Source organism: Tupaia chinensis, unplaced genomic scaffold (genome assembly GCF_000334495.1).
Source record: "Tupaia chinensis unplaced genomic scaffold, TupChi_1.0 Scaffold147433_1, whole genome shotgun sequence".
NCBI lineage: Eukaryota > Metazoa > Chordata > Mammalia > Scandentia > Tupaiidae > Tupaia > Tupaia belangeri.
This window is the reverse complement of record NW_006207284.1, coordinates 2,649,163-2,660,869: the sequence shown is the minus strand read 5'-3', so window position 1 is coordinate 2,660,869 and position 11,707 is coordinate 2,649,163. Positions and strand designations below refer to the sequence as shown.

Below are 11,707 nucleotides of genomic sequence, written 5' to 3'. Positions count from 1 at the left end.
GGCCGCGCGGGGCCTCCCCCGGCTCCCGAGCCCGCGGAACCCGGATGGGATCTGTGGCCCGCGCAGGGTCAGGAACCGATGGGTGCGCGCCCGGAAACAGCTGCCAGCAGCGCTCTAGGCTCCTGGCCAGGCGCCATGGGCTGGTTTGCGCGGGGAAAATCCATCTCGAGCCCTCACGGTACCCGGCGCCCCCGCACAGCGCTTTGCCCGTGGCCCAGCGCTCTGCACTCTGGGAGCCAAGTATTTGCACAGCCCGGGTGACCTGTTCGGTGGGGCCCCCGGTTCGGCGAGCCGAGTGGGAGACCGACTCCGCCCTGGGTCCCGCAGAGCCCTGCAGAGCCAGAGCTCCAGCAGCCAGGGCTCGGGCAATTATTGGCGCCTTTTTTGTTGGAAGTTTCAGCGTGAGTCTTGTGGTTTGGTAGTTGTGCCCTGTTTAAAAGGACCTGAAACACCTCTTGTTCAGAATTCCTTCCTCCTGCTCCACCCACACCTTCTTTCTTTCCTTCCCCCCCCCCACGTCCCGCCTTATTTTCCTTTGCCTCCTAACCCTACTCCTTGGCCCGCACCCCCCACCCACCCCCAGTGTTGCTTGTTTTCTTAGTGCACGTGTACCACTGGTTGGCCGAGAGCTTGCGCTGTGCTGCCTCTAGGGTGAAGCGCAAACACTTGGGAATGTTTTAATGAGATTCTTCTTTTGAAAAATACATGTAACATAATTTACATGTTTGAAAACCCGTACACGTTTGAAACCCTTTTTGAGTACATAGTTCAGTGACGTTGAGCGCATTCACTATGTGCAACCGTCACCATCATTTTCCAGAATTTTCACCTCCCCGAACCGAAAGTCTTACCCATTAGACACTAACTCCTCATCCTTCCCCACGACCCCTGTTCTACTCTGTCACTGAATTTCACTATTCTAGCCTAGGTATCTTACTGTAAACAGAATGGTAACAGTATCTGTTTTTTTCTGTCTGCTTATTTCGATCAACAAAATGCGCCAAGGCTCATCTGTGTTTGGCATGTGACAGGATGTTCTTTTTAAGGCTGAAAAAAATTTACATTGTACTGTGTTGATAATACCACATTGTGCTTATCTACCCATTGTGGGTGGATACTTGGGCTGGTTCCATCTTTTGGCTACTGTGAATAACACTGCTTGCTATCTTAGGAAATTCTGCTGTCCTTGAAACCATAATTTCTCTTCCCCTACCTTTGTCAATATCATTTTCTGTCTGGCAGCTACTTATCCTTCAAAACCCAGCCAAAGACATTAACCTTTGTGACACTATACACTTTTTTCTAAAAAAAAAAAAAAATTTTTTTAAAAAAAAAAAAAAACTATTTTATTTAACTAAATAACTTTAAGGGTTTTCATTTTTCTGTGCAGCCAAACCTGGGGATAACAAGACAAATAGTCTCTGTACTTTGTTGTTTTTTATGGAGAGGTTTTTGCTTTAGGGTGCATATCCTTGCCAGAAAGACAGAGGAGTCACCCTCCAGGGGGGTGGCCACTCCGCATCCCATTCTCCTCTTGGGATCTTGGGCACGCGCACGCACACCTGGTGTGAGTTTAAGCCACCAGGTCCAAGACTCAACCACAGTCAATTACATGGGAGTCCAGCAACATAGCCATTATGCCAAGTGCTGGTCTTGTGTTTTTTGTTTTGTTTTTTTGGGGGGAGGTTTTTGCTATAGGGCGCATGAACTCGCCAGAAAGACAGAAAGCACCTCCCAGGGGGGATGGCTGTGCCACAATCCCTTCTCCTCTCCGGATCTTGGACACACACGCATACACGCCCAGCTTAAGCCACCGGGTCCGAGATTTGAACTGCGGTCTACTATATGAGAGTCCAGCAACATAGCCATTATGTCAACTGCTGGTCCCAGTTTTTTAAGTTAACTCCTTTTCACAAAACCAACTTTGGTTTGCCATTATGTAGGGGATAAGGCAAATTCTTCATTCTTTCCAGTTTCGTCTTTCAAAACCTGTCTCAGAGTCATCCCCAGTCTTTCTTGACTTTGCCACACGCTTGGAAACATCTGTACCCAGTCTCCCTACCACCTGTTTACGATGTCTTTCAAAGCTGAATTCCAATGCCACGTTTTGTGTGTGTGCATTTTTTCCACACATTCTTATAGTCATAATTAGTTGATTGCCCTAGTGCATTTTTTTGTACTTCTCACTAGTAGAAGCATCTTTCTTGCCTCTCTTAACTGTCTCCTGTGAGAATGTCAATGCTAGGGGTGAAACACTACTGTTTGCAGCTTGAGATATCTCTGGCATAGTGCTTTGCACATTGATGTTATTTAATAAATATTCAGAAGAGTCAGAACATGCTACATTAGAAAGAGGAATTGATTTTATGTCAGAACTAATCCACATATGTTAAAAGAACAGAAAGTAAATTTGTTTGTATGATATTCTGCTTGGCCTTTTGAAGAAAAAATAAAACTTAGTTTATTTTGTTTTTCTTTTCTTTTTTTTTTAGGTTTTGCCATAGGGCAAGTGTATTCACCAGAGAGAGACAGAGGGAAAGTGAGAAATCACCTCCCGGGTGTGGGGGAGATGGCCACACTGCAGTTCCTTCTCCATTCTTTCTGGATTGGGGGCGTGCACATGTGCCTGGTGTGATTTTTAAGCCACTGGTCTAGGACTTCAACCAGGGTCAGCCATGTAGAAATCCAGCATCTTAACTACCTCATTTGTGTTTCTGTTTTCCTGAGGTCTTGGACAATAAAACATCTCATTTCTGTGTATGCTTATTTTTATTCTGATTCTTTTAAGTCATGTCAGTTATCAAATTCTGTGTGGAAATTGAGTCTTTAAGTTTTAACCTGAATTTCTTGATTTGTCATTATCCAATATTATATAATAACAACAAATAAAAATAGTATTTATCAGCTGGACAATGTTAAATCAAGAAATTTAGTTTAGAATCTAAAGACCCTATTTTCCTATATTCCCTATTTTTTTATATTTCCAGTATTTCTTATATTTTGCAGATGACTTTACAAGTGTGCTCTCATTTAATCTTTTTTTAAGAATTACTTTATTTATTTCACTCATTTATTTACTTTTCAATTTGATGAGAGAGAGAGGAGAGGAGAGAGAGGGCAAGTGAGAAAGCAAGCCACCAGGTCCAGGACTTGAACTGTGATCGACCATGTGGGAGTCCAGCGCCCTTAACCACTTGCTGGCCCTCGTTTAATCTTTATAGCAATTTTATGAGATAAGTTGATGTCCTAATCTTTTTTTTTTTTTTTTTAAGGAAAAAAGAATAAAAAAACTTAGAGCAAATAAGTAAACTGCCTCACGTTCTAGAATTACTAAACATAGGCCTGACTAACCCCTAAAGCTGAGGACTTTTAATGATACCCTCAATTATCAGGTATCCAAATTCTTTTTACTGCCTACTTCCTCAGTTTAATCTGACTTATTTTTGTCCACAGGTTCCAGAACAGCGATGGAGAAATTAAATACTTGCAGTTAGCAGAAGAGCTAATTCGTCCTGAGAGAAACACATTGGTTGTGAGTTTTATAGACTTGGAGCAATTTAATCAGCAACTTTCCACCACCATTCAAGAAGAATTCTATAGGTACGGGTGCATTCCTTGTCTTTGCTTTAATAGCACTGGCGCCTGGGAAGCCTGGACTGGAAAGTATTCATTGTGAAGCAGAAGAGCAGCTGCTACAGTTACTACTTCCCTCCAAGGAGAGGCCTTTTGGTATAGCCAGTGATCATTCTAATTCTGCTACGAATTTAATCTGGGCACTTTTGGAACTGAATTTCTTTTCCCACCAAAGGTTAAAAGTCTTTGCTTTCTATATAGTTTTCCTAGAAAACTGTAGTCGCTTAGTGTCAAGCATGTAGTGCTATCGCCGTCATTTGTTTAAGTTTAATGCCCCCAGCCCCACTCCAGGAATAGGTGTTTTTTGAAAGTATGTGGGTCCTTTATGCTTCTTGTTTCTTAAAATTTTAAATTTTTTCTGATCATAAAAATAATATGTATATTGTACAAAATTTAGAAAATAGAGGAAAGTAGGGAGAAATAAATTATCTCTGTTTTTTCTTTTTAATTTGTTATAGGGCATGTGCACTCATGAGAGAGAGAGAGAGAACTCCCTCGAGGGATAGCCTCTTAGCAATCTCTTCTCAGAGTTTTAGGCACAGATACACGTGACCAGTGTGTTTTTCACGCCTGTGGGTCCAGGATTTGAGCTGCGCAATTGACCCTGTGAGATCTAGCCACCTTAACCACAACACCACTGACTGGCCCATATCTCTTACATTTTCATAGATCCACCATCTGTAGATAGCTACCTTTAGCAGGTCTGCTGCAACAGAATACCAGGAACCTTCCAAGTCTACAAGTATCATTTCATGAGGATTTCCTATCAGATGTTAGGGCTTTCTGTATGTGTGTAAATTACTGTAGATTACTGTGTATGTAAATTACTGCCCTTTTTCACTTAATAGTTTAATATCTTTACATGTCATATAATATTACTTAAAAACCTTTTAAAAGTTGATTAGTATTTTTTTGTGGAAGTACAATGATTAGACATTACTTTCAGTAACTTAGACTTTCATTTTTATCTACATAGCAAGAAACATCTTTATATACAAACGTCTATATTTAGATTAAATAAATATGACAATCTGCATAAATATAATGAGTTCATAATAAACATTGTGAACAGTTGTGGAAGGGAAATGAAGACCCAGAGATGAAGTGACACTGTCCTGCTCTTTTCCTGGTTAATGGGAAGATGGAGGATTTGGCTCAATAGTTCTAGTCTGGCAGACTATCAAGAGTGGTTGGAGATGGGACCAACAGGTGGCATAATGGTTAAGGCACTAGGCTCCCAAATGGGAGACTGTGGTTCAAGTTCCCAACCTGGTGACTTGGAATTCACACTGAGCATATGTGTGTGCATGCTCAAACTCTTGAGGGTAAAATGGAAGAGAAGGGATTGTGGCGTGGCCATCCTGGGGTGGGGGGGTGAGTTCTCACTTTCCTTCTGTCTCTGTTCTCTGTCTCTTTCTAGCAATTGTATACACTCTATGGCAAAAACCTTTTCCAAAAAAAAAAAAAGAATGATTGGAGGTTGGGGCCTGCTCCACCGCACAGCAGTAGTATGCTGCTCTTGAAAAGCCAGATAAGACATGGCAAATGCTGTTTGAATCCCCAGCCTGTTGTCCTAAAACACATCAGACATGCACATTAATGCCTCAGTTCCAACAGACTAGAAGGGGATCGTGGTGTTACCAGACCTCGTGGAAGGTGCCCCTCTCACACACATGTGCACATAAGCACTCTCTCATGAACAAAGCAAGAAATGGCTAGTGGGATAAGCAGAATTTATTGTTTTTTTTCCCTAGCATTACTTAATCTTATTAATTATCATTATTATCATTATTTAATACAGAGGAAATGGGAAAGCAAGACACCAGGTCTGGGACTCCAACTGTGGTCAGCTATGTGGGAGTCCAGTGCCTTAACCACCTCACCACCTGCCAGCCCCAGAATTTACTCTTGAAACTTGTAGAAAGAAACTTGATACCAGTGAGGATTGTAGAATATCAGGCCTGGTGATAGAAACAACTATGCTTTACCTCATGAACAAGCTATGCTGCATTTCTCTCTCCTGAAAGTTCTTTTTTCAGAGAATTTCTAGATCCCACTGCTTAAATGATCCAAGCTGCAGCAAGTATAGGAACTTGGCTCAAAAGACATGCACAAGTCAACTATTCAATCAAATAGAGCATTTTTGCCAATTTGCTGTCAGATTAATATACATCCTCATTCCTCCTTTCTTCCCTTCCTTTCTTTCCTTTTCTCTATCTCGCCCTTCCTCCTTCCCTCTCTTCCTTTCTTTCCTTCTCTCTTTTTCTCTTCCTACCTTCTTCCCTTCCTCTTCTCCTCTCCTCTCCCTGTCTTCGCCAGAGGATGCATGTGTTCAGAAGGGGGGACTCATGGTGACTGGTAGTCTCTTCTCCTCCATTCCTTCATCCCTCGTTCATGCCATCCCTATTCTGTGCGTAATGCACACACCCAGCCTGTTTTTTAAGCCACCAGGGCCAGGATTCAAACCACATGAATAGCTATAGGATCTAGCTTCCTTAATTAACCACGAGGCCACAGGCTGGCCCTCTTGTTTATTTCTTATCATCAGGACTAAAACTAAAAAATACATATATATACTAGAACTTGACACCAAATAGAAGGCTGCTTTAATTCATTTGTAAACAGCCAGAGGAAGCGCATAGTGTTGAGCATAATGGTGACAAGATGATTGTTCAGTGGAGTCACCTTAGACAGAGGTCTGGAGAGGCCTAGAGTGGATAAATTACAGTGGGTAATTTAAAGGTAGCAGATACTCAAGTACAACATTGTATCTTTGATGTTTTTATTTATGGTGGGATAGGTGAGGATTGAAAGAGTCTTCTGAACCCAGACTAGATAGTAAAATTACCCTCCTTCCTTAAGTTCTAAAGCTTTGTTGGCCTCCTAAGATATCAATTGCCAATTTTTTTTGTCTGTTTTTCAGAGTTTACCCTTACCTGTGTCGGGCCTTGAAAACCTTCGTCAAAGACCGTAAAGAGATCCCCCTTGCTAAGGATTTTTATGTTGCATTCCAAGACCTGCCAACCAGACACAAGTAAGAAAACTTTCTTTGGAAGGAAAGAAATTTACCTGGTAGTATAGGTACAGGTTGGGTATCTTATTCAAAATACTTGGGACCAGCAATGTTTGGATTTTGCAATGTCCGCATGTAAATAATGAGAACCTTGGGAAGGGGACCCAAGTCTAAATATTAAATTTATGCTTTAATATATACCTTATACACATACTGGAAGGTAATGTTATGCAATATTTTTATATTGCAGTGTTTTTCACTGCAACATGTCACATGAGGTTATGTGTGGAATTTTCTGCTTGTGGTATCACATCAGTGCTCAGTTTCAGATTTTGGAACATACTGGATTTTTGGTGAGGGATGCTCAACCTGTACCACTTAGGTGGCAGTCAAGAAACTTGGGAGATTGTCTCCATCTGCTCTTAGCTGTCTGAGTAACATCACACAAATCACTTTTACCTTGCTGGGCCTCAGTCTTTTTCATCTATAAAATATTCTGGCTTAGGTTTTCTCTGTAAATCATGCAAAATGTAGATTTGTTGCTGTACAATTATTTTTTCATGATTGAGAGCAATAAGAATTATAAAAAGTGATTAGAAATTTATGCTATGTAATAGTAGGAAAAGTAGGATTTTACATATGCATTTTATAGAAAGTTGGCTTTTTCAATAGTTAAACCCAGTTACCCAGAAAGTTTAGTTTTGGGGAAACATTATTTTTTTGAGATGAGTTGGGAAGTGAAGCAAAGTGCATTCTTAGGATTGTCACATTTTAGGGCAACTTAGAGGGAAGTTTTGGGGAAACATTAGTGATGAGAAAATATGAAAACTGACAACAGTCACACTAATTCATGAATATTAGACAGTTTTCATCAGCTTACATTTATAACTTTCAGACACCCCTTTAGCAGTTATCTTGGAGAAATAATGTTACAGAAGAAATTGAAACTATATTTTGAAAACTTATACCATTGAAACACACTTTGTAAAATTAACAAGATTTTTATGTAAAATGAGATTGTAAAGTGAAGGAAATCTTTCTGAACTTCAGAGTGTAAGATTTGTTGCCATGATAATGTTACCATAGGAATAGAACACGCTTTTTTAAAAATTGTAGATTATCACGTTATTTGCACATAAAACGAAAATAGAATCCTCCTGCTTTATAATTAGTTTTCATTTCTTTTATGTTCTTTAGTTATGGGTTGCTTTTTATTTTATTTATTCATTCATTTAATTTTTAATTTGACCAGAGTGAGACAGAGAGAGAGAGAAAGTAAGAAAGCAAGCCACCAGGTCCAGGACTTGAACCGTGGTTGGCCATGTGGGAGTGTCTGGCACTTAACCATGATGCCACCTGCTGGTCCCCATGTCCTTTAGTTTTCATATTTATTCATTAAAGTTTTATTGTAAATATGTGTACATTGTATAATTTAGCTCTCAGGTTTTTTTCCCCAAGGATCTACTGCCAGAGCTACCCAGATGCACACATATCATGTAATTTAGGAATGGGCGTGTTAAATAAATAGTTCTTGTGAAGTGTCCAAGAAATACCATGTCTATTGATTTTTTTATTTTAGGCATAAGTTGTCAGATACTTTATAAGACAGAAAGATTGCTTGGTTGTGAAATAAATATTTACCGATGGGACATTCGTCTTTAAATAGGATTCGAGAACTCACCTCATCCAGAATTGGTTTGCTCACGCGCATCAGTGGGCAGGTGGTGCGGACTCACCCAGTTCACCCAGAGCTTGTCAGTGGAACTTTCCTGTGTCTGGACTGTCAGACAGTGATCAAGGATGTAGAACAGCAGTTCAAATATACACAGCCAAACATCTGCCGAAATCCAGTTTGTGCCAACAGGAGAAGATTCTTGCTCGATACAAATAAATCAAGATTTGTTGATTTTCAAAAGGTATTTTTTATTTTTACTTCTATTTAGATCAGGTTCATTCTGTGCTGATAACTCACTTCTAGGCCCTTCAAATAGCTTATTTATACCATGTTAAACTAAATTTTTATGTAAGTTGAGCATCATCCAAAGTGACTCTTACAGGCCTGCTTAGGTAGCACAGACCGGTGTCCTGGAATGTAATGTGGGAGGGCACAAATGGCTGACCTAGGGTTTGCAGGCTGACTGAGATCATGCCAGGCACTTCTGTACCCAAGATCCTGAGGTACTTGAGATCTTAGGAAATGGGTCCCAGTGTGACAGGACCCAGTTGGGAGCACTCTCTCTCATGCACATACGCTCTCTATCATAAATGAAAAAAGCAACTATAGATTTAAGCCCAGAACTTTTAGTAATAAATTTCAGTTGTCAGTATATAAATGTTTTTACCTTTAGTAACTTAGGTTGGTAGTTCCTTCAGACTGTGACATTCTCTATTTGTCAAAAAAATAAAACTATGATTATTGTTATTATGAAATGGAGTTTAAAAAGACTTAGAGGAGCCAGCAAGTGACATGGTGATTAAGGGGTTGGACTGCCAATCGCCAACCGCAGTTTGAGTCCTGGACCTGTGGCTTGAGAATCATACCAAGCATGTAGGTGTATGTGCCCAAAATCCCAAAAGGAGAGTAGAGGAGAAAGGATAGTGGCGTGGCCATCCCTCCTGGGGGGTGGTGGTGGTTTCTTGCCTTCCCTCTGTGACTCACTCACTCTGATGAGTTCGTGTACCCTATTGCAAAAAAACTTAAGGAAAAAAAGCCTCAAAGAAGACCGAGTTGGTGGGTAAGAAGGATGAAGGAATGAGTAAAAGGACAGGCTAGGATGGAAGCAGTGAGGATTTTCATGATAGAAACAGGAACCAAATTGTAGATGAAGTTTAGAATGTCCGCATTCGTGGCACTTAATGTAGATGAACAGCATATGAACAGAATCCCTTCTCATTCTCAGTTGTTTGTCTTTGTTACAGGTTCGTATTCAGGAAACTCAAGCTGAGCTTCCTCGAGGGAGTATCCCTCGAAGTTTAGAAGTAATTTTGCGGGCTGAAGCTGTGGAGTCAGCTCAAGCTGGTGACAAGTGTGACTTTACAGGGACACTGATTGTTGTACCTGATGTTTCCAAGCTTAGCACACCAGGTTAGTAATCTGTGACTCAAATTTAACAAATTCTTAGTTCCTTGAGAACTCCTCATCTTTTTCTTATCTTCGGTTTTTGGCTACCTATCAGAGGATGAATAAGAAAGTATGTTGAGCATAAAAAACAAATAGACTTTGTTATAAAGGGTACTGGTCTGAAAATTTTCGAGGTTATATGAAATCTTTGGATTTATAGTTTTCATTTATTTGAATAATTTTGGTTCTCAGCACCCTTAACATTTGCACTCTAAAACACATTATCATTCAATCTTTCAGGAGCACGTGCAGAAACTAATTCCCGTGTCAGTGGTGTCGATGGCTATGAGACAGAAGGCATTAGAGGACTCCGGGCCCTTGGTGTTAGAGACCTTTCTTATAGACTGGTCTTTCTTGCCTGTTGTGTTGCACCAACCAACCCAAGGGTGAGTATTAATAGAATGGCAGTGTTGAAAAAGAGCTGCAGGGACCAGCAGTTTGCATAATGGCTATGTCGCTGGGATCCCATGTAGTCAATTGCAGTTCGAGTCCCAGACCCAATGGCTTAAACTCATGCCTGGCGCGTGTGCATCCATGTCTAAGATCCCATGTGGATAGTGGAGAAGGGATTGTAGTGTGGCCAAACCCCCTGGGGAGTGATGTCTCACTTTCTCTCTCTTTCTCTCTGTCTTTCTGGCGAGCATGCGCTATAGCAAAAACCTCTCCCCCTCCAAAAACAGAAAGAGCTCCACTGAGGCTGTCTCAAGTGACAGGCTTCTGAAATGTGTGTTGTCTAATTGATGTTAAAAGTGGGGCGTTAGGTTGAGACTTGGTTCTTTAAAACCAATTTTATCATGTCTGTCTTCAGTGCTTTAAGTACAGTGCAGTTTTCCATGTTGGTTCTTAAGTATCACAGTTCCTTTGTCATCTAATGGAGGAAGTATAAATAAGATTTAGTAATCTGGGAAGTAAAGTTAATTGCTATTTCTGAGAGAAGGGCATTGTTGTTCAGTTAACTGGATTCTGTGGCCTCAATCGAACTTTGGAAAATAGTCCAGTATTGGGAAGAGGGGTGAACATAAGATTTTGTTACTTCATTTTCATATCATTGATTCCACTGTAGCTAATCACATGAGCATCCAGATTCACTTAGATAGTGTTATAAAACAATGATGGGTGCTCGCTTCGACAGCACATATACTAAAATTGGAACGATACAGAGAAGATTAGCATGGCCCCTGCGCAAGGATGACACACAAATTCTTGAAGCGTTCCATATTTTTTATATGTAATATAAAGAAGATTGTGATGATAATAAAAAAAAAAATGATGGCACTTAAATATCTGTCTTAACTGAGGCCTTGATAGTTTAAGGAGATTCTTTTTAAAAAAAGCATTGTAGTCAGGGGCCCAAGAGGTGGTGTGGTGAAGGCACTGGACTCTCACATGGGTGATTCACATGACTCATCAGTTCAAAACCCAGACCTGATGCCTTGCTTTCTCATTTTCCCTCTTTCTCTTTCTCTAGTGAGTGCCTTATAGCAAATTAAAAATTGTAATAATAAATAAATAAAATAAATCTTTTTTAAAAAGGAAAAAAAAAAAAACAGTCCACAAATTGTGAAGTTAACCTCTCAGGCTATATCTTGTTTGTAGTGAAGTTCTTTCTTCTCAGTATTTTGGCTGCTGCTTTTTTTCTTTTCTTTTAATTTTTCTGTAGGGCTCAGGCTCTTGCCAGAGGCGGGTGCTGAGAAAGCACTCCCCCCACCTCTCCAGGAGATGGCCACACACAATCTCTTCTCTAGTCTCCTCTCAGAATTTTGGGTACACACATGTCCCCAACGTGTTTTACAGTCCACACCAGTTCTAAGACTTGAACTGTGCAGTCGGCCATGTGGAATCCACCCACCTTAATCTCCATGACATCTTTTTCTGGCCCCACCTTTTGCCGCTGCTATACTAATACTTTTCCTTTGTTCTCCACCCCTCAGTTTGGAGGG

At 40.6% G+C, this 11,707-nt stretch overlaps 1 protein-coding gene and 1 non-coding gene across 2 annotated transcripts in view; both read left to right on the top strand.

Annotated features, from left to right (window-relative positions):
• Positions 1-44: 44 nt before the first annotated feature.
• MCM6 (minichromosome maintenance complex component 6) overlaps positions 45-11,707 on the top strand; it is a 42,500-nt gene continuing 30,837 nt past the window's right edge. Inside the window, exons 1-7 of the mRNA XM_006169727.2 lie at positions 45-418; positions 3,454-3,600; positions 6,557-6,667; positions 8,313-8,562; positions 9,566-9,731; positions 10,008-10,153; positions 11,110-11,124. Of these exons, the coding sequence (XP_006169789.1) occupies positions 45-418; positions 3,454-3,600; positions 6,557-6,667; positions 8,313-8,562; positions 9,566-9,731; positions 10,008-10,153; positions 11,110-11,124 (1,209 nt within the window). The remainder of the gene's footprint in view (positions 419-3,453; positions 3,601-6,556; positions 6,668-8,312; positions 8,563-9,565; positions 9,732-10,007; positions 10,154-11,109; positions 11,125-11,707) is intronic.
• Positions 10,884-10,990, top strand: LOC114006387 (U6 spliceosomal RNA). The gene has a single exon (XR_003548108.1). It is a non-coding gene; the product is annotated as a U6 spliceosomal RNA (small nuclear RNA).